This window comes from Epinephelus moara, chromosome 14 (assembly GCF_006386435.1).
Source record: "Epinephelus moara isolate mb chromosome 14, YSFRI_EMoa_1.0, whole genome shotgun sequence".
NCBI classification, from domain to species: Eukaryota; Metazoa; Chordata; class Actinopteri; order Perciformes; family Serranidae; genus Epinephelus; species Epinephelus moara.
The window spans coordinates 17197528-17220759 of NC_065519.1; the positions used below are offsets into that span (position 1 = coordinate 17197528).

Below are 23232 nucleotides of genomic sequence, written 5' to 3' on the forward strand. Positions count from 1 at the left end.
GGTGATTATAGTGCTGGGTTTTCTTTTCATGAATCACCAGTTCAAAATGACTGAATCACCGTGTTTTTGAATTATCCACACTCATTCCCAGAAATATAAGTCCATAGGGACATAGGAGTGCGCAGAGCTGTGTGGGTGCATGTGAGTGTTTGCTCATACTGTAAGAGATAAGGGCCACCTGTAACTTTATGTGAAATATTTTTAACCTCTTTATTTAAATGCTTTTCTCTCGCAGGTACAAAACCTCAACAACATCATGGCGTTTCCTTTGGAGAATGTGCTGAAATCAGAGCTCCGGGACAGCAGACAGGTGAGTCTAGACTTTATTAAAAACTCATTAAATGCTAATAAAACAGCTGGTTTAACAAGTATACACATGAGGATGGCTTGTTTTAGGGCAGAAAAGACTACACCTGCCTAAAAGGGAAATTCCACCCTAAATACTTCTATAACATTTTACAGTTTGGTTTTAATTTGTGAACTTAAACAGCCTGTAGCGATGCATATCCTGAAGCTGATCAATAAATTAAAGCAGTGCAATGCAGACAAAACCAAAGCTTTTTTTAATACTGATAATGTCATAAGCTCTCACCCAATTACACATGAATACATTTTCTTCTTCTACTCAGCTACAGTCCACAAATTTAAGCAAATTCTATCAACTGTCATCAAGTGTAATATACTACCACTATCATGAAATATCGATATTGACAATAACTGTGATATAAAAACTAAAATACTGATATTATGTTAGTAATACACACATGATAATAAATTGTAAATAATAACATGCCTCTTAAATCATCCCCTTGTCTTTCCTTGCTTTTGTACAGTTATGCCTACAAATACGAGTGTAAATCACTGGTTTCATCACGATACAATATTATATTGATTCTTTGGACAATGATACGATATTTGCAGATATTACAAAGTCTGCCACGATACGATTTTGATTTGATGTGATTCAGGGGCCTGCAGTTCATATGAGACGATATTATCTGCCCATTTAACACAGTCAGTTACAGAGGAAGCTGCAAACTCTTTTTTGCTTTTGGCCATAAAAGATAAAACCACACATGAATATGTAAATAATTGTAACCGCTTAGGTGCAGTAAAGTTTACTTAACGCTGACTCCACTAACACAGCACGTGGGATAAGTTATCCTTCAGGGCTTTCTGCCCAAACCATCATCTGTTTCATAAAACTTCAGGAGTGTCTGGCTTAAAGCTCTGAAGGCAAACTTCTCTCAACAGCCGTAAAACATGGATTAACAACAACATCATTTAACAAATAAAATTCACCTTAATAATAACTGCCAGCATTCACAGACACATCAGTTGTTTTTTTGCTAGTCACCTATTGTTGGCTCAAGCATTCCTCTATTCAGAACTTATTAAATTACATGTATTATTAATACAGTTTCTATCTTAGCGTTGGTTTAAGTCGCTGCACCTCCCGACAGGTCAGCACAGATGAAATTCAGCTTGAATGCATGTTTTTTTTCAGCCAAACATAGTTGAAACAGAGCAGCTAATGTAGCTGTAGTGAGAAGTTAGCGGAGTGAGCTACCCGACAAGGCAGCTAACGTTACGTCACGTTTTATCTCATAACGGCATTGTTTAAGTACGACATGTGCTCTGTCCCTTTTGTTACCCAAAATCCAAAATACTTCCACACTGCTGATTTATTCCTGAGTAAATAACACTATCCTCATCGTCTTTCTCTTGGCTGCTTGCTGTCTACCTGTCGCTGTTTGAAAATGACACAGACTTTCAAAGTAAAAGCGTATCCTAAAGATGACGATATGGGTCGATGTTGTCACATTGCATCGATGACACTGGATCGTTGTTCAGTGAATCCATATACCGTTACACCCCTACTTACAAACTCTCTTTCTACTTCCTTACACTTGAATTTTGAGCAATTAATTTGCCAACAAAGAAACAAAACGCACAATAAACAAAGTTAAAGATGAATTTGACTGATAGCTTTTTTCCCCCCAAAATCTTTGTATAGGTATCGCAATAATATTCTTACTTTAAGTGTTTTGGTCACCATATTGTTGTGGTGAAAATCTGATAGTGTGCCAGCCTGAATATAGACTAGATTAAAGAAGGTAACGTTGGTGATACATCGCATAATTATGGCAAAATATCCATATCTGGTCTTTTATTAAAAAATTGATTTTATCAAGGTATAGTCAGGCTCTACAGTGAATAAAGGACCAGCTTTTAGGACAGCACCCACACTGATTTATTTTGAATGTGGGGCTTTGTGCTGCTCAGGAGTACAGATGCCTGTAGATGTGGACTCTACTGTCCAAAATAATTGAAATATCACAATGTAAAATCAGTTTTAGGGCAGATTTCCTCTTTAAGCGGGTAAGTCTGTCTGCCTGTGTCGCAGGCCGAGCTGAGCTTACTAAAATATTGGATAAGATGAGGCTGTTTATGTAGATTAATGTGTAAGACTGAGCTATGTTCAAATACTGAACTGATCTGTCTTGCCCAGTATTTGTCTTTTTGATTTGCCACGCAGACAGACTGGTGAGTAATACCAGGCTAATGCTTCTGTAAGCTCCTGTCACTGCCCTGTCTTTGAACCAGCTGATCCCACAGCTGAGCATTGCTTCACTTTAACTGTGAAGGAAGGCAAAATGCTACTGAAATCCTGTTCAGCCAGATAGCAGAGTCGTTAGCCTAATGTGAGTAATCATGTCTCTGTACGTGGCCTGTCTTGCTCTGTTCAGATATATGCAGATAATAACCAGCACTGTGAAACACTGCTTCACCTGTGAACCATTACCCTTGTCATGTAAACGCTTGTCTCTACTCTTCTCTACAGGAGCTCAAGAAACAGATGGAGAAGAGTTGGAAGGAGTATGATATAAAAATGTAATTAACCACACTCTCACACTTAGTTTGTTACCTCACATTCATATGGCTGAAACAGATGTTGTTGCCTAAGGACAATCACAATGCACATTTTCAGTCCTACTGGTCTTTTGCTGGGTCATAGACGTTGATGTAACAGCAGAGGTTAATAGGATAATAGTTCACTCCCCATGGCCTTTCTCCATTACACTGCTATGAAATAAAACTGAAGCCTTGCACTCTGCAGACACCATTTGATCTCATTCTGACGCTGGACAGTGGTTTAAAGTGTTTTATAATTTTGTAAGGAGATTTCACCTCTCCCTTCTTGTCTTCATCCAACTTCCCATCCCCCCTCTCTCTATGAGGAAGGTGTTAGAGGGGGAAAACACTTAAAATGATCAAAAAGTTAATCATTACAGAAAGAGTTGAATCCAGCAGATTAAAGATTTGTGAAGTTTTTTGTGCACTTAAATGACTGGGGCTGTAGTCAACCAAAAAAAGTCCAGGTCAACATGCATTTTGCCTACTTGTTAACCAATCGATTGGTCTATGGGGAGAAAAGTTCTGCTTGTTATCTCTAGATAACTAAATCGACCACAGTGCACTCTACCTGGTAGCTCTGTGTGTCCAACAAGGCAGGGACACTTGCCTAGGTCAAGTAAACTCTGTGTTCGGGCAAGTGGAATGCCTCATTTAGTTGTCCGATAGCCTGGTAAGACCATCCTGATGACATGAGCTCGACATTCTGTTTATCTCTCTGTATCAGTCTGGACCTGATGCTGCCCCAAACACTTACCCAAAAAATTTAAATCCAGTCAGGGCCAATCAGGGATCCACACCGTAGTTGCCAACATAAGCAGCCAGTCAGGGAGTGTGTTGTGGTTGATGGTGCAAAATGCAAGCCGCACCATGCCGGATTTCCGGCGTGCGGCGATCGGCGAGAAAAAAACGGAGACCTCTCGCTCTCAATCTATGGCTTTCGCTCCCAACCAGAGCAAAGTTAGGCTACTAGCCAATCAGAAGTAGAGTGGAGCCTGAAATTTTTTTTTAGGCTTAGGATTTTTTTTTGCTATCACCCCTGAAACAGTAATGCAACTCTAACATTAGAAATAGGGACAGTAGAGACAAATAGAGTCAATAACAACAATTAAACAAAAACAAGAGAATGCAAACATAGAGTTTCTCGGAGGAAAAGATGTTTTCGCTGTTCTTCTGACTGGATTTTGTAAATGTTTGATTTATCATCTGGCTCCGTTGGTGATGAAGATGTTCCCCTGTGTTTTGTTACGCTGACTGGCTGAAGAAGTCTGTCAAGGCCTGTACCCCGGCCCGCTCTAAATGTTTGGGGCGGGATTGACTCCAGACTGATACAGAGAGCGAAACAGAATCTTGAGCTCACATCATCAGGATGGTCTTACCGGGCTAGTTGTCCAATTGGGCAAGTGAAATATAAAAGTGATGTATAATGTTACATTTAAAAATAACTTGTGTATAGTATCGCTGAACCTGAGGTTTTTCTAGCTGAGCTGAGAATTGGACATACTGGAGGACGACAACATCGTAGACAGCATAATGTTACTAACGTCAAATGTCTCTGAAATTCTGCATGTCAGAAACCTACTTTGCTTTGCCCAGAAGCTAACATTAGCTGTCCTGGCGCTCCAATGAGGGCTCGTGTGATTGCATCCCTTTCAGTAGCTTTGCAATCCAGCCTTGAAATGTGGTGTCTTTGTAAAATAAATCCATGAAGTTAAATCTGACACTGGATGTCTTTAATGATTATTTATCTGTTTTGTGGTTAAAAAATTTGAGCTGAAAAATGTTTAGCTTTGGAGAAAACGCTGCGCTCTTCGATGTCACTTTTTACACAGATGTCCCAGTCATAGTGGAGAAGGGGCGGGACAAATACCACAAAGATTGTCACAGATCCTCTGGTGCTAAACAAAAGCAACTGGTGTTTTCAGCTGAGGAATAAAAACACTTTTGTGGACACATGGCCCTTATGAAAGCAACACCAGCAATTGTTTGACCAATGACAGTTGGGTCAAACCAGAGCATGTCGACCAACAGTCAACTAACTGACCAGAAGATATCAGCCCTACAAATGACTAAGCATAACGTTTTTTCTTTTTCACTTTTGCTCTTTATATTTTCCCCTCCCCCATCAGAGGGAAGCTAGAGAAGGAGAGGAAGGAGAAGACCAGGCAGCTGGGTCTGATCAGGACAGGAGGATCAGACGGAGAGGAGGACATGGAGCGAGAGAGAAGGACCTTTCAGCTGCAAATGTGTGAGGTGAGAGATTAGTGCCAGTCAAAATACCAGACCCGCACACCTTTCACATACCTGAAGTGATGATTTACCTCACACGGGTGGTCTGCTTTGTGGATTCCATATTCCCTCAATGGTCGACAGATGGCTGGGGTCGAACCCTTTTGTGTCTCTCCAGTAATTCCTATGATGGAAAAAAAAATGTTTTAGAAAGTCAAACATGAGTTTAATTGGTTGTGTCTTGTAGAGCTCGGTCACACACATTAGACAGTGCAGTTCAAAGGCAGATGAAAATACTTCATGAAAGCTAAAATTGGAGGAAGTTCTTTGGAAACGCATTGGCTGTGCTGGTACATACAGGTGGTGCAGTGTCAGCTACATGTGTTGGTGCACATGTAGCTGGAGAAAACCCTGAGAAAAAAAAAAGGTTTAATCCTGACTGAGACCAGCTGTTGAGACAAAGAGGAGAGGCAGGGAAAATGGAATTTCCACTTGTTGCAAGCTGCCCCACCCCTCCGTCACCCTGTCTGTCTCCGTCTTTCTTCTTTCACACCGCATACATAAAAACACACACAAGCTTACACAAATATACACAGGACAGAAACACTTCACTGAGCCTGTCTTCTTCCACACACAGGATGCATGCAGGGTGGAAATTATTCACAATAAAGCCTGCACTATGCGTCTGTGTTATTCATATTTTTTCATTGAAGAATTTTTCCAGTTTCAGTCTGCAAGGTTCAGTGACTGGCTGGAGTGTTGACATAAGGTGACGAACTTTGGAACAATATAAAGTAGTGTCCTAGAAATTAAGAAGCCGCACAGTACAAACGTGCTGAACATGTATAGTCTAAAGGCATTTTTGGACTGAACAGTTTTGGGGACTCCCTGAGAGAGACTGTCCACTGGGGAGTTCCCCTGAGAACTACATACCTTCAAGGACCATTTGTTCTGTTTGCTTTCGTGCCCCCTAACGCTGAAGTGACTTAAGCCTGTTTCCACCAAGCAGTACGGTACGGTTCAGTTCAGTTCGGTTCTGTACACTTTTTTACATTTCCACTGTGAAAAGTTGTGGATGGTACCAATGGAACCGTTCTGTACCATCCCCATTTTTAGTCACCCCTCTGTTGGGGTACCTAGCACACAGATCTGGTACTAAAAGGTGGAGCAGTGAACACTGCAGTCCGTTGATTGGTCAGTAGCGGATGGTCTCTCTGCTCAGGGCTGAGCTGTGGCTGGTTTTGAGGCTCCTGCAACCACTGTTCATACTGTAGAGAGTTTTATACATGAGTAAACTCTTAACTTTAAAATGGAAGGATGTTTTGCTGCCTCTTGCAGCAGCTGATGCACTGGGCCGACTGCCAGCGACTTTTAAGGTGGAGCGTTAACTTGTAATGTTACTCAATACATGAGTTGATGACGTGAATCCATCAGCACATCTTAAATTTCACTGTGACAACTTTGATTTCCATTAGTCCTTATATGACATACACTTTTAGTAATGAGTGGATCTTCAAGTGTTTAAAAATATATCTTAATTGCGACGGGGTTATGTGAACTGCATATATTCTAATCCTCACTTGTAGGAAAATAAGTGTCATGGACCGTTGTTCCTTTGGCTACGGCAACACTAAACCCCTGAGCTTGCCTTAGAAGGATTTACTGCACAAACCTGCTACTTTTAAATATCCCATTGAGAGAGACTCTCACTGCAGCCTGTTTTATTTTGTTCTGAAAATGTTGGCGTGCAACCTCGTTCTGTGAATAATAAATAAGGTGCAGACTTCCATCTGCGTCACCGGTAATGAGGAAATACAGTGAGTGCTGGACGGAGCAGTGAGTGAAAACAATCCCGCCCACATTCAAGGGTGCTGTTTGAGGTGGAAAAGCTGAACGGACCTAGGGTCTAGGTACCATGTCTGAAGGGTTACTGTTGGTTCCAAAGGTACCATACTGAAAGTGTTTGGTGGACACAGGGCTTTACTGCAAGCTGGCCAACAGTTGGTGTGGCAACGTCACTTTCACTTTGACGAGTCGAAATGGCTTCACATATGTGGTCAGAAAAGCCTTGACTTCACTGCTGGTCCATTTGTCCGTGTTGTTCCCTTTTTTTGTTATGTTATTTGTGTCGTCTGTTGTTTACATGGTTAACAGGTTTTTAAAAATGGGGGTTGCCGGTGTTACATCACCTGTGTTCGACCAATCACTGCACAGTTAATTCACTTATGGTTCCTCTTGTGCTGGGAGAGTACCTACTCTAAAATAGAAGCTAAAAAACAGCGTTCTAAGAACCACAATCGTTCCTTGTTCTTGCGGTGCAGACACAACAAAACAGAGGGGTTCTTTGAACTATGCAAAAAGTTCCCCCGGTCTGAAAATGCCTTAAGATGAGCCTTAAATTATGGGTACTGAAAAATGGAGGATTTATTGGATGCCTCATTTTCATATTTAGGCTTTGTGTTTTTGTGGATCCATCTGGCCTGCTCCTTTGAGAGCTGCCATTTCTGCAGCTGTTCTTAACTGTCTGTGTTTATGCTTTCAGTATCTTTTGAAGATCCAGGAGCTGAAAGTGCGTCAGGGCCCTGATCTTCTCCAGAGCCTCATCAAATATTTCCAGGCCCAGCTCAGGTCAGTCTCTGCCGACATCACTTTTTTACTGTCTTTTGCCTCGTTGCCATTTTGTTCTAGATGTGAAATAGGAACAATGAATTACTCTTAAAAGTTTTCCTGACCTATAAAACATGTGGAATTGATTTGAATCCTACCTCAAGGTTTCCGTGAAAGATTCTGCATAATAGCTGAGGTTATTTGGTTTTTATTTTCCTTCTGCAAGCTATTATTACTGTTGTTAACTATTTATTCATTCTGATAGCACCGAGGGTTTTATGTGGGAACAGAGTTGCTTATACAGCTTTAGCATGTGATGTTTTCGTTGGTGTGAACGAGGATGTGTGGACTGAGCTACCGTCATGACTCAGCAGTTGCTCTTTTTCTGTTCTCAGTTTCTTTCAGGACGGGCTGAAAGCTGCAGAGAACCTCGCTCCCTTCATCGAGAAGCTCGCTGCCTCTGTTCACACGGTAAACACACAGAAGCTGCTGCTGGTTTGTCTCCTCACCTGCGTTATATCAGCCAGTGTTTATAAGGGCAGATGTTAGTCATCTAATGTCTGCAGACAGTTTTGTTATTATCTAGAATTTGTCATGATTAAGAGGTCAGAGGTGAGGGTCCGTGGCTGCTGCTGTTGTCCTGACTCAAACTGATGTTATCAAAAAACACATGCAGAGACATATTGATGTTATTAAACTCCCAAATTCACCCCTACACACACACACTCTTTTTCCCACTTGTTTTCTTCACTTATCAGTCACAATAGGTAAAACTGTGTCCAAGAAGGTACTTACTTGAAGCGCTCACTATAAATCATGTTGTGTTTTAGTACCTCCTATAGCATATTCTATTATTCCTTCACAACAGCCAAAACCTCAGTCCCCCCTCCACCTCCTCTCTTCCCCTTTCCTCTGAAACTCCCCCCTCAGCTGAACCCACAGGCAGACTTATTGCAGCCTATTCCCAGAAATACTTCCCCCTATTTCCAAAAGATGAAACTGAAAGCATCCCTTATTTTCATTCCTTCCCCAGTGCACACCTATTTCTCCAACCACTCCGACTGGTTTCCAGTCCCCGCTCTGGATGGAGCTCTGGAAACAGGCTCTTAACTGTGATACTAGGAACGTTAGAGGTTTTTCTGGTTATGCATGGGCAGAACAGAGACCCGCTCAGACACGCCAGACCTCAGCCTCAAGAAGGAAATTCAGACAGATTCTGTGTGTTATGGGTCCCAGGAAAAAAAAATGCAGAAATGTTTCAGTTAAACTGACTAAATGTTGAATGCAACGTGCTGTTGCTGCTTTAATTCAAAATGCACAACCTCCTAGGACGACACACCCCGGTGCTGAGCTCTGTTCTGCATTATGTAGGCCATTACACAGAGCTCTGATGTACTGTCACTCCACACCCAATTCTTGGAACAAATTTAAAAAAAAAGAAACATTGCATATGATCAAATGAACATGGTGTTTTTCCAGCTAATTGTTTTTTATTGCTGCAATTCACTGGCTTTTATGGTGTGTGTTTTAGGTACGTCTGGACCAGGACGAGGAGGTGAAACAGCTCACTCAGCTGAGGGATTCTCTCAGATTACTTCTGCAAGTTGAGGGGAAAGAGGTATGCTTAGTTATAAAGCATCATTATTAAACTCATTACATGTAAAGTGCCTTGATTTGGCATACTTTAGATCTACACTGTCTGTATGTGCTCTAAAAAGGCCAGCGGCAGACGCCTCTAATGCTAGCTAATGCTATCAGATTACCCTGTTTTGCCACAATTGTTTTATACTCTTTTAAATTTTCAGAACTGGCTCGAAGCTTTTGAAGTAAAGTCCCAAATCTCTCTTTGTATCCCAGGAGTATCTGAACAGGAAGAACTCTGGCAACGGGTACAGCATCCACCAACCACAGGGCAACAAGAAGTATGGGACAGAGAAATCTGGCTTCCTGCTCAAGAAGAGTGATGGGTGTGTAAAAGCATTGGTTACAGTGTCCAAATGTCACGTCACACGCAGTTATAATACAAGTATTGTAGTAGAATTGGAAACACATGGAAGACTAGATGGGATCAACATGCGTATTAAAATCAAAATGTGCTTTAAAGTCTATAAATAATAATGTAACTTAAAGTGTGCAGCTCGTTAAGTGATAGCACAAGTAGTTTTTGTTACTTTAATGTTGATATTTTAACAAATGAAAGCGTTTTAAATGTAAGAAAAGCTGCTGTCGAGAGCAGTAGCGATCACAGCTGGGTGAGGAGTAAGCAAGTAAGGCACGGAGAGAGAAGGGGGAATTCAGGCTTTGTCCACCCCACCTGGTCCTCATTATTGTGAGATGAAGATTCAAGCAGGGGCCCCTCCTGTGGAACTTATTGGCAGACTGGCTAACTGAGTGGATCCAGCTTTTGCGTCATGCACACACTCACACACACACACACACACACATATAGAGCTAGATTACAGTGTGATAAGGAGAGGGGATGTGGTTCAGTAGGGTGAATGGGAGATGGGGGGAGACCAAACTTTCCTCAGGCCACTGACACAAAACAGAACACGTCCTCAGACATTTTACCTGATTCAGTCAAGATAATGAAAAACAACAGTGAAGTGCTGTGAATCGGAGTAAGCCGAGCCAGCAGTGTGTAGATCTCCATTACTCAATCCAAGGGTATTTGTTAACACTTTTAACACAATGGGTGCTTTCACACCTGCCCTGTTTGGTTTGGTTCAATCAAACTCAAGTTTGTTTGCCCTCTATGTGCGGTTCGTTTGAGCAGGTGTGAACACAACAATCACACTCGGGTGTGCACCAAAACAACTGGACCGAGATCTTCTTGAAGAGGTGGTCTCGGTCTGGTTACAAACAAACTCTGGTGCGTTCCGACCTTGATCCGCATGACACATTGTTTGGGTTAAACATGAGCATGTTACAGTCCTGGAGGATTATTAATGTGCATTTACTTCCTGGATTTTTCCTGCATGGAAATTCTGACCAATCAAGAGCAGCTTTCTCGCACAAGGTATTTGATCTGGTCCGCTTCTAAATGCTGTCGTGAGAACACGAACCAACTCTAGGCAATTAGTTGCTGATTCAGAACAAAGCAAGACAACTCTAGGTCTGAAAGCACCCTTAAAGCACTGCACAGAAATCATCCAGGTCCATGTTGTCATGCCAATAGTTTGTGTATGTAATCTGTGTTTTGTTGGCATCTCATCCTGCAGGATCAGGAAGGTTTGGCAGAAGAGGAAGTGTGGCGTGAAATTTGGCTGCCTGACCATTTCCCACAGTACGGTGAGGACACATGGGCTAAACTGCCACCAGGCATAAGTGGATCTGCAAACTGAAATCCATCCACATTCTCCAATGCATACTGACAATAGCTGTGTGTGTGTGTGTGTGTGTGTGTGTGTGTGTGCGTGTGTGCGTGTGTGCCTTCAGATCAATCGACCACCAGCCAAGCTCAACCTACTGACCTGTCAGGTGCGACCGAACCCAGAGGACCGGAGGACCTTCGACCTGGTCACTCGTAGGTTCATTCTTAACATTTGACCCTTCACACTTTACCCTTAACATGTGGTTAAAGACTCTAAAGCAGTGGTTCCCAACTGGTTCAGCCCTGGGGTCCAGATTTCTCTTGTTTAATGGAACATTTACTTTGCCACCAATTGATTTTGTTCACTCTACACCATTGTGTCCCAACTGGTTCGGCCACGGGGTCCAGATTTCTCCTTAGTCTTTAGTACAAGGTCCACACAGTTTAATACATTCAGCTTCATACTTGCATTGCGAACCACTGCTCTAAAGAGTCATGTGCAGAGCAGCTGTGTGCCTATTTGGCTTCCACATTAATAGAAATTAAGATCAGACACATCTTATTTGAAATGAATGCCAGAGATTCCTCATGATTAATCCAAACTGTTGTGACGTGACAAAGGGGTGGTTGTGTGCGTCATGTTTGTTTTATAGTCATGCAACCATTATTTCCACCAGGCTGTTAACTTTAAAACCCTATTTACTTCTTAATTACTTGAGTAATTTATTTTCTAACGATGACTTACCACCATTTCCCCTTCTCCATAGATAATCGGACGTACCACTTCCAGGCAGAAGACGAGCAGGAATGTATGATGTAAGTGTTGAGAGCGCTGTTGGCTGCTACTCGATTCCCTTTCTTACCTCTTGTTTTTCTCTTTGTGTAAGCAAGTCGTTACATGTCATGCACCTTTATTTGAGCTTAGGCCTGTATGGGGAAGAAGCACTCAGAATGAAGAGAGGCATACAAAAGATAATAAAATAGAAAAATAGGAAAACAGAGGAGTGTAAAATCTGATGATGTATGCAGTGAAGAACAAGCAGGGCTGACAATACCCAAAAAGGGAGAGAAACTAAACCATGCAGAAAGAAAAGGCTGTCCTCTAGGAGCCCCCTGGCCCAGCTGCTTTTGGGTGGGACTTCTCTTTCCAGCCACAGACAGCAAGCAAGGGAACTTTTTGTTTTGTGATGTGGGGATTGAGGGAAGTGTACGTGGGGTTTTCTGTCCCTTACCCTTCCCTTGTGTGTGGGCCTCGAGGCAGATTCTTTGATGTGATGTGCTGTGAGTTTAGGGACAGAGAGAGATGGAAATGGTTTAGAGGGAAAAGTACCAAAGCTTCAGAAATGAAAGACATGGGGTTTAGTATGAGTCTGGGTGGTAGAGAACTCACGAAACTGAGAAAGTGAGAGTGATGATACAACGAGCACAAACACGTGCAAAACACATGGTGGAATACGTTTGATCTTCTGCGGAAATGACTGAGATGATCAGATCTTTATTTTCCTTGGTGCCACAAACTCTAGCTTTCCTTCAAAGTGAGCTCTTACAAAATGTGGAATTCGACCCTTTCGGGCCGGCTCAGACCAGGGTCCGACAACAACACAGCCGTGCTCCATTGACTCTAATGCAGTTGTTTCAGATTTCCTTCATTTTCAGGCTCAAACCCTGAAAAGTGTAGGGTTAGCTAGCTAGCTACTGAAGATATAGCCTACTGAATGTATACACATGCTGCTTTTGCTTTTTAATGATTATAACAGTGAAAAAAAGACCGACCCTGCTGTACAGGAACCAGTGAAGGGAAGCAGGGAAACTTTGCTGATATTCAGCCAGCTGTGTGTCATCACATTGTGCTCAGATGAACGTTGTTTGACTTCCCCCAGAGATCCCTGCCCGATCATTGGCAGAGGTCCCGGTGGGAAGCCAAACACGGCAAAGTTTCCCTTTATATTCATTGTCTTGTGTGGCGATCAGCAGTGATGTGGTGGTTCACTTTTACACTGTGATCTGTGGCCTATAGTTCGGCTTTAGCTTCTAACTCTCTTTGTCTTTTTAACCTGTTGTTGCTGCTGAGTCAGTTTGACATCCTGGATATATCCTTCAAACACAGACTGTAGACCCCTCTGTCTGCTTCTCTCTGGAATCACTCTTTCATTTTTCCAGAAATATGATAATATTTCATCAGGGAGTGCAGTTAGTTACAGTGCAGGCTCCATGCTTACTGTGACAGCTTGTTGGACCATCACAAAGGGGCGAAAGGTCAATTGGAAAATAAATATTTGCCACTTTTATTAACTGTTTTCTGTACGTTGTGCACCTGTACTTTAGCTGGGTGTCAGTGCTGCAGAACAGCAAGGAGGAAGCCTTGAACACAGCGCTGGTAGGAGACCAGCTCCACGTCCAGGACAGCGGGCTCCAGGAACTCTCCAGAGCCATCATCGCTGAGCTTCGACACATGCCTGGCAACGAGGCCTGCGCCGACTGTGGAGCACCAGGTCAGCCAGTTGTTGATGATCACTGCATAATTAAATGAGGAAATACATCACGGGATAATATTTTCTATCGAGTTTTAATTATTTAATGAGCGGGACAATTGTCATAGCCAACAACATTTATCAATCCCAGCTGTGTTTGTAGAGTGTTAATGGCTTCCTAACAGTCCGTTGGCTTCTTTTTTGCTCTGCGTGTCTCAGATCCAACATGGCTGTCGACCAATCTGGGCATCCTGACCTGTATCGAGTGCTCTGGCATTCACAGAGAGCTGGGTGTCCACTACTCAAGGATCCAGTCGCTCACTCTGGACCTGCTGAGCACCTCTGAGCTTCTGGTACTAAACACACACATGGAAACACACACACAACACACACACAAAAGCAGACACAGTCCAGATGGATTTTGTATTGTCAGGGTTTCCTAATTAGACACATGATGTAACCGTCTGCTTTTCATCGAATACTTTTTATGTGACATCTTTGTGGCTGCATTGTGTGTCGCTTCAGTTGGCTGTCAGTATTGGCAACACCAGATTCAATGACATCATGGAGGCGGGCCTTCCAAATGACTCTGTCAAACCACTGCCACAAAGCGACATGTGAGTCCCTGATTTCTTTTACACCAACAATCCGATTTGGTGATTTATGTTTATTGTATTTTTTATTAAAATTAATTTAATCTAACCACCAGGAATGCCAGAAAGGAGTACATTGTGGCGAAGTACGCTGAGCGTCGGTATGTCCTGCGTAAAGAAGAAGCAGATCCCGGTCGGCTGTACGACGCCGTGCGGAGCCGTGACCTCACTTCTCTTCTACAGCTCTATGCCGAGGGAGCGGACCTCTCCAAACCCCTCACGCTGCCTGATGGACAGGTGAGGATAATTTACAGCCACAAGTGGATTTCAGCACCAGCATCTCCTCGTTCCTGAAATGCGTCCTCTGTTGTTGTGGGAACGCACGTAATAAATTCATATCATCTTCTGACACATTTAAACTCCCACAGTTGTCATGCATGTAGGATTCATGACAGCTGCATCCTGACAAGGCCCAGCTTGTTTAAAGCCATACATACATTTATGAAGTGTTTCAAAAAGTTACTAACATGATGCTGTCAGTTTAGAAGTGTGGCTGAAATGGCTAAAAATAGAATCAAATCCTCCTAGTGTTCAATAAATGCCACCACATACAGTATGTAGGAGGTGTGTGGATAGTTACAGTATGTGAAGTATGTGTTAATTGTCCTCTTGTGTGCATGGTTGATGTGGGCGGGTAGTCAAAGGCCCTCCCATCTCCTCTGGCCTCTAATTCAATCTTTCCCCCCTTTTTCTCTTCTCACCCACTCATCTCGTTTCCCCCGCCTCTGCTGTCTCTCCTCAAATGCCTCATCTTCTTGTCTTTAATCACGTTCTATCCTCCCTGTCATACACTTCCTGCTCAGCTTAACCAGCCTGTGTAATAGTGCGCTGACTTCCCCGTGTGTGTGTGTATATGTGTGTGTTTGTTTGTGTTGGTAGGCCCTCGTTTGTTATTTCAGCTTTTAGGTCAGGGCTCACGTCTCGAGAGAACAAGTGAGACAAGCTCATTGAATTACGAAGGCACTTCTCTCTGTCTTCAGCCCTTCCTTTTGCACTTCACACAAACAGATGATGCTTAAAGCTGCAGGCATGTGTTCACTTTTTAACACACAAACGGGTTTCACAATCAGCTGCTGACATTAGCGTCTCTGGTATTCTAGTAGCATGTCTTTACACTTGAATGTCAGATACAAATTGCAGCCACTCGAGGCCACTGACTAACAGTGAGAAAGGTTTTGTACAGATGGACTGAGGGTCAACAGTTTAGCCTCATTTGTGCTCTTTTCTTCCTGTTTCAGGGGATCAAAGAGACAGCTCTCCATGTTGCTGTGCGTCAGGAGGAAAAAAGCTCCCTGGCGTTGGTGGATTTCCTCTGTCAGAACAGGTCAGGCACTCACAAGTAGTCCTCTGTGATTCTTATCTTCTTTGCTTCAAAATGACTCAGCCCTGATCAGTATTGTTTGACTTGCTTGGTTGCAACAGTGTGAAAGTTTCATGGTAATCATCTCAGGAAAATCTCACGGTGTCACAGTATTACACAATTATTCTTGTTATTATTGGCTACAATGAAAACTGAAGGGTTCTTTTGGTTGAACAAACTTGATACCTGCCGGCAAAGCAGTAATGATTGTGCTAAGTGGCTAATGGGCATGTAGCTACTTACATGTTTCAGATGATACGTCATGTGTGTAGTCGACCAATGAAGATGAGTTTACATATCACCTTGGGTTCGTCCTTCACCTTCTCAAAATGATCCCACACTTTGGATTTCCTGCCCGACATGTTATTAACTACCCTGTGGAATAGCCGCAGGTACCAGCCGTGTGAATTCGAGGCCATACACATTAAACTGCCTAGAAATGCGAGGTCCAGCACTGGGCACTACTTTTGCCTTTTTTGTGCCAGCTTTCAAGAGCGTAGCCCTGCACTAACATGATCAACTTTTCCGTATTTATCAGACTGAATATTTACAGAAGAAGGGAAAGATATCTGTTGGCTGTGATTGGTTTGAAACGTGACTCCTGTCTGACTGCTGAGTGCGGCCTCTTCCTGTGTCTGTCCTTTCAAATTAAATTCCCACATGGTCCAGTCATATAGGTTTTGATTTATTTTGACATGGCGCAGCTCCTAATGGAGTTTTGCGACTAAGCGACCAATGAAATCTTGACGACTAATGACCTTTCTGGTCAACTAACGTTTGGTAGACTATTAGGGAGCAGCCTTATACATGAAATAAAGGTGAGATTTTCTATCCGCTTGCATTTATTTACCAGTATAACCATCAATTTTCATACCACAGTACAATCATGAAATCTTTATACCACTGCAGCCCTGCTTAAAAAGCTGGTAACACTATCTGATTATACTGTGTGTTAACTTTACAGCAACTGTCTGGAGAAGAGAACAGCAGAAGGAAACACAGCTCTTCACTACAGCGTCCTGCATCACAAACCCGAGTCTCTCAAGTTACTGCTTAAAGCAAAGGCATCCCTACACACAGGTACCTTTAGCTCTGTTAACGCTAATTCTCTTTCACACAGTGCAATAAAGACATACTTAACCATTTCTTCATTTTAATCTCTCATAGTGAACTCTGCAGGAGAGACGGCCCTTGATACCGCACGGAGGCTGCAGCACATGCAGTGTGTAGAGCTGGTGAGACACTACTTTCTCTCCTTTCTTTTAAAGTCTAACTTTAATTCATAATGTCAAGGAACACACACAGTCAGGAGGTAAATTCAGCCGAGGAATCGAGTTGCAACATTTAAAATGCCTACCAGAAAGCCAGCTCCAGAAACAAAACAAGACAACTTCCGCAGCTGGAAACACTACCTTGAAAAAACTCCCCGTGCAGCAAAGCTCTGCAAAGGACTCGCTCCCAGGACAAAGAATCTTATCCTCATCAGGTCCCAGCGTGTATCATTTATAAACTGGTTTTATTTTCTTACCGGCCATCTGCCCTGCTGAATCAGACCTGGCTTGTGTAATATCCTGTTTGATTGTGCACAGCTTTTAAAATTCACCCTGTTTACTTAGTGGCTGAATTAATTTCATTTTTATTGAGAGTATCTTTTTTTTATTATGAGAACTGCAATGAGGTCGGACTCAGAGAGACTCAGAGGAGACTTTCTGTTAGTGATTTTATCTGACCTGCTTTGCTCTATCGTGGTTGTTTTTCATTTTTTGAAACATCTGCTGAACCTAAGGTCACACTGACCTTACGACCAAACAATACGTCTGATCATTTCCAGTCATGAGGGACTTTTTAGTAGCAGATTTTCCCAAAATTACATAAGGATTTGTGATATATTGTGTTGACATCATTTAAAATCCCCCCTTTTTTCCCCTTATCTCATTGTTTCTATGTTTCAGTTTTAAAATATCAAACAGCTAATACAGAAGCATTAAAATACTTGTACTTATTTGTACCTTAATCCCCAAAACTGCAACCCCAGAACAGCCAAGAACCAGAACCACTCCAGTAAAGTAGTATTTGATATAGCAAACTACAGTTACTGCATCAAAGCTGGTATTTGTTTATTACTGGATGTGTGTCGTAATGTGTGTAAGAGCGTATTTTAAGTGTTTGTGCTTGTGTGTTTGTGTGTGTTTTAGTTGGAGCTGGCCCAGAGTGGGAAGTTTAACTCTCAGATCCACGTGGAGTTCATGTGGGAGACACAGTCCCAGGAGTTTTACGACAGCGAGGATGACCTGGATGAGAGGGTAAACAAAACGCACACGTCCAATCTCATTACTGCCTTTGTGGCTCTGCCAGGAACAGTATCGGGGGTTTCCACTGCAAGAGAAAAAGGGATTAAAAAGAAAATGACACAAAAAAACTTTAGGGAAGAATATAGAAATTAACTTTGGTCTCCTGTACACTTTCTTCCAGGTGAGCCCCTTACCCAAAAAACACTCTCCCCCTCAAAATGGAGGTGGTGGGAGTGCCTTTGCCCGCTGGAGTACAGCTAATGGTGCCAATGGTAACCCTGCAAGCAGGCCTTGTCAGACATATGAGAATCTAGACTTCTTATACAGGAATCCTCCAGTCAACAGTGCCCCCTCTGGAGCATCAATGCCACCGCCTTTGCCAGCTAAATCCATCCAGAGAGGTGAGCTGTGAAGTGAAGGGATTAATGAGGTTACATTTAATTAGATTTTGTTTAGGATAGCATGCACTGCTGCCAACACAGTTAAGATACAATTATGCAGTGTTGCTCCTCTTCTAATGGTTTATATTTCTTCCCCTCCACAGGTCGCTCAGACCCCCAGATTTCGGTCTCGCCACAGGAAGGCACCCCCATTCCACGCCGCTGCTCCAACCCTGCCTCTCACTCCTCCAGTCCCCAGACACAGGCAAGACAAAGACCTTCTTCACCCAACACAGAAAACCAAGCGGGGAAACCACCCAGGTCTCCACATGGACAGGGAGCTGTGTTGCGGGGACATAGGCAGACCTGGGACGGCCAACCTGCTGCGAGTTCTGGGTCTCAAGGCAATGTCACACCAACATCCTCTCAAAGTCACATAGGGCCTGTCAGGTGAGACAGCACTGTTTCCTATCCCTATGACAATCTTTGTTACTGCACAGATGAAAATGATCATCCAGCAGTTTTGTCACATTAAAAAACAACTCCTTAGCAATATTTCCTGTGACTTCTCCCTCCAGTTCAGAGAAGACCACATCGTATCGTCGGACCAGCAGTGGAGGAGGCAACCAGGGGAAGTGTGGCGTATTGTCTCCCTCCTGTGTGGGCAGCCAGGAGGAGCTGTACTGCAGCTTAGTGGGGAACGGACCAGGCCTCACACCAGCACCCGCTCCAGTGGCACCACCCTCACCTGCCGTGACCTGTGTCCCACGACCCCGCAGGAATGCCATGGTATAAACACACAGAAACCCCTTTTCATTGTGTTCAGCCTGTAGTTGAAGTCCTTCATATTCCACAGCACTTTTTCTGTATGGAATCAGGAAAAAAAAGCTGTGAGATTTCACAGTCAATATAAATCTGCTGGTGGCACACTGGAAAATATATCTCATGTCTCCTCCAGGTGTCTGGCAGCAGGCCACATCAGAAGCGTGTCAAGGCTTTGGTGGACTGCAGGGCAGTCAGCTCTGAGCAGCTCGCTTTTTTCAAAGATGAGATCATTGTGGTCACAGCCACTAATGACCCCCACTGGTGGGTAAGTGCAACTACAACTTCTTTGTTCCTTTATGGTGCTCTGTCCATTTCTCGTGGGCGTCACTGTGAAAGATTTAACAGGAAGTTAAATATATAACACCGACTTTAATCTTGTAATTCTTGCACTATGTCCACCTCACACATGTATATATGTACAGTTAAAATTCTCCCACCTATTTAAGGTATTGTTGGTGAGGAGTGGATTGGGATTAACCCTTTGAAACCTGAGCAAATTGGCTTAGTTTCTTTTAAAAACATGGGGAAGAAGGCAAGAAGCAGTGAAAGAAGAAATGACCCTTAAAAATAGCAACAAATTATTGAAAAATAAGAATAAAAAATTCTAAATTAATTGTAAAAAAAAAATAAAATAAATAAATTAAAAACAAGAAAATTAGTTAAATAAATAAATTAATTAATTTAAAAAAAAAAAAGTAAAAACAAAAAAAAACCAAGGAAATTACCCAGGGAAAAAAAGAGCTTAAACATTATAATAATTATGTAACCTAATTTTAGATATATAATAATGATAATTATAAATATAGTTTTCTTTATTCCTTAGCTTTTTAAAAATAATTTTCTTAATCTATTAATTTTTTGCAATTTGTAGAACATTTCTTACCGAGTTGCTCATTGCCTTTTTTCCCATGTTTTTTTTTAAAGAAATTGCACCAATTTTCTCAGAGTTCAAAGGTTTACATACTTGTGAAAGGCATCTGAAAGCAGCAAAATAAAAGTGATGTGGCCCCAAGTTTCAAAGGGTTAATAAAGTAATCTATATATCTATCGATGTCCTTAACAGGTTGGTCACATAGAAGGGGACACATCCAGGAGTGGGACGTTTCCTGTCAACTATGTACACAAGCTAACAGACTGAAGGAACGTGGAAATATGGAAGCAACAGAGGATCAGAACCAGTGCGGGATGCTTACTGAAGAGTTAACGTCATCACACAGTGGATTTTATCTACAGGAGAGGACAGCGAAATTCTCCTGGAGTCAAACTGGAGATTATTTCCACATGAGGATATAGTAGCCAAAAGATACCTGAGGGTATATATGGCACTGTTTTAGGAATTTATACCTTTTAACATTTACTCATTCTGGAAACCAGCGAGGGAACGGACATCTTTTAGAGCCCCATAAAACTTCTTATTCAAGGACAGCGTTTTCCCCCTGTTGGTCTATCCTTGGTTTTTTAACTGCAGTTGTCTAAAACCAGGAACCACTATTAATAGGTACGAATGCATTTGTGGCTGGGGTAGAAACTGCTCTAATGTCCAGTTAACCATTAATGATGCATTGTTTTAAAGATGTCTATAGTGATCAAGGATTTGTAACTAGAGGTGAAACGTACCTGCAGGGCAGAACCCTTTAATGCACTTTAAACTCAAGAAGAAGAAATCTTCTGGAGAGCTGGCAGAGCTGTAAATGTGCACCCAGCCAGCTGCTGTAAATGGGGATGTAGCTGCTTTTTGTTCTGAACGGAAACCGTTTAGCCTTTTAAATCACAGCGGACTAAGACTTGGATTGAAGGTTTTGAACCTGCCCAGTGTGTGTTGCAGCCTGCCCCGGGGCTCTGAAAGTGGCTCCGTGCCTGCCAGTCTGTCTCCAACCAAACGGCAGGCGTCTGGGCAGAGATGTGAAACTTTAGCTCAGCCATCTTGACCCTGGGCACAGCTCGCTGGCTGCAAGGAGAGCGGAGGATCCAGTTTCTTCTGGCTCCAGGCATCTGTCTCTGGAGAACCTGGAATAACGACAGTGCGTTATAAAAAAAAAAAGAGAGAAAAGACTCTTAGTTCAACCAGGAAATGGCACTTAAAGAGAGCTTGTTAGTAACAGCACCCCCACTGCAGTCATTTGTTCAGTGAACACACACTCACTGGTGCCACGTGTGCATCACACATGATATACACAAGCACACTTGCACTTATTGTACACACAGAGTAGCTTCCAAGATTTAGGATCCTTTAGGAAAGTATGGAACTGCTCCACTTTTTATACTAGTAACACATTTCACCGCTCTCACACAAACTTGTACATACTGAAAATGTCCACTGATGTACAGTATATATCACCTGTTTCTCATCTGTTCTGCATTATAAAAGGATTGTATCATTACAGGTAGTGTTACTTTGTGTTGGTAATGTCATGTGTCCTCTGTTCTGCTTCATTAGTTTTCTTAACAGCTGTCAGAGAGAAAAAAACAAAAGGGAATAGACACAGTTGCATAATCAGTGTTCAGAGAGGATCCTGTCTCAGTGAACTGCAAACAAACACCGACAGTGATGGGTAAAGGCGGGCAGGAAGCAGGTGTTCACTTCCTTTAAATCAATGCTGAGTTTGAACAAACAAGTCTGTTTGCATGTCACCGTTTCTGTCGCTGTTGTGTTGTGAAGCAGGGGGTGAACACATTAGAGTACAACTGTAAGTAGGAACTGTCAAATGTAAACCATAATACATTAACTCAGTATATTTGTAACATAAAACACATTTAATAAAGTGCTGTACAGTCTTTAATAGTGTAATCAAGGTGATGTTTTGTGTATCTGGGGTGAGGAAAGTGACCTCAGCCATGTAGTGTGGCTGTCTTTAAGTCAGAGCACTGCTACAGACCAAATGTACTGACTCCTTAATGCTCAACACAAGCACACGTCTCTTAAATTATTCAGTGAGTGAGGGCACATATAAAATCTACTTCCTAGTACTGTGTACCAACGTGTATAGAACTCATTGTGACAGGGGTTAGTGGCGATGATTACGCTGCTTATGCAAAGGGTTTAAAGAAAGCGCTGTCTAAAAAGGACCGCATTAGTCTGAGTAGAACAACCTTGGATAAATAAACATCGTCTAGAACAAAACTGAGTAAAGCTGAACGAATGTATACACATTTTGACAGTTTTCACTTCTTCCTGCCATTTCTGGCTTCCTCCTTTTATCCTTTGTTCCTCCCTAAAGCAAAATCTCTCCCTCCATCTTCCTTGGCAGTCTTCCCTGCAGCTCTCTGTCCTCCCAGCCTCATTTTGTCTCCATCCGGATGTTAATTCTGATCCTCCGTACCAGAGCCAGGATGATGAAATTCCAACCTGTCACTTACACTTACATAACTCACCTCGCTAACAGCCAGGATGATAATGCCACGGCCTATTCTGCTCCGTCAACTGAATAGCCCATACACACATCCAATTCACCATTACCATCAGGGCTGCCCTTGTGTTTACATACTGCAGAATAAAAGTATTAATTCACTAATGCCCTCATCCATTTTATGTTTATTCATAGAAATATACCGTAATTCAGTGTAATGTACACGCTGTGGAGTATAACAGTAATCCATGAAATGTATAGTAAAGCCTGCACTAATCTCTGGATTTTAATGCCCCCGGGTGGAAGAGAAGTGTGGCTGGAGTCCATTATTAGCTTTTTTCCAAGAGGCAAGCTCTTTGCAGGAATCTTGAAGTAGAATGTAATACCTTTAAAGACCTTTTGTAATACTCTCCTTATAGTTTCCCTATAACCCTAACCCACTTTTAGTTTAAACCAGTTACATCAGCAACACGCTTTACCTCACATTTACAACACACTATATATTGATTGTAAAATAGCACGTGAGAATGACCTGAGTTACTAAACAAATGCAAGGTTTATTAAAGACTTAAATTTACACTTTTTATAGTGAATGGTGTTCTGTGCATTAATCGTGTATGAAATGTGAGGATGATGATGACATCCGCGCTTTGGCCTGACGTCCTGGTTCCTCCTTGCAGTAGCATATTCCTGAGGAAGCATTGAAAGGCACCCGTCTCCCACACTAAGGTTAGCAACCATAACGACAGAGTTATCCTTCCTGTACATATGACAAACCTCCAACCTTAGAATTTCAAAGCAGCTCCTTTTGGACGACATACTATACTATGACTTTTTTTC

At 42.4% G+C, this 23232-nt stretch overlaps 1 protein-coding gene across 1 annotated transcript in view; it reads left to right on the top strand.

Annotated features, from left to right (window-relative positions):
• LOC126400482 (arf-GAP with SH3 domain, ANK repeat and PH domain-containing protein 3-like) overlaps positions 1-22477 on the top strand; it is a 32830-nt gene extending 10353 nt beyond the window's left edge. Inside the window, exons 4-26 of the mRNA XM_050061201.1 lie at positions 236-310; positions 2846-2895; positions 5046-5169; positions 7688-7773; positions 8148-8223; positions 9284-9370; positions 9610-9719; positions 10974-11043; positions 11191-11278; positions 11833-11881; positions 13391-13557; positions 13756-13889; positions 14062-14153; positions 14246-14426; positions 15428-15513; positions 16514-16629; positions 16717-16784; positions 17745-17852; positions 18022-18241; positions 18385-18670; positions 18799-19009; positions 19179-19310; positions 20109-22477. Coding sequence (XP_049917158.1) covers positions 236-310; positions 2846-2895; positions 5046-5169; positions 7688-7773; positions 8148-8223; positions 9284-9370; positions 9610-9719; positions 10974-11043; positions 11191-11278; positions 11833-11881; positions 13391-13557; positions 13756-13889; positions 14062-14153; positions 14246-14426; positions 15428-15513; positions 16514-16629; positions 16717-16784; positions 17745-17852; positions 18022-18241; positions 18385-18670; positions 18799-19009; positions 19179-19310; positions 20109-20183 — 2691 coding nt within the window. The 3' untranslated portion in view covers positions 20184-22477. The remainder of the gene's footprint in view (positions 1-235; positions 311-2845; positions 2896-5045; positions 5170-7687; positions 7774-8147; positions 8224-9283; positions 9371-9609; positions 9720-10973; positions 11044-11190; positions 11279-11832; positions 11882-13390; positions 13558-13755; positions 13890-14061; positions 14154-14245; positions 14427-15427; positions 15514-16513; positions 16630-16716; positions 16785-17744; positions 17853-18021; positions 18242-18384; positions 18671-18798; positions 19010-19178; positions 19311-20108) is intronic.
• Positions 22478-23232: the final 755 nt, after the last annotated feature.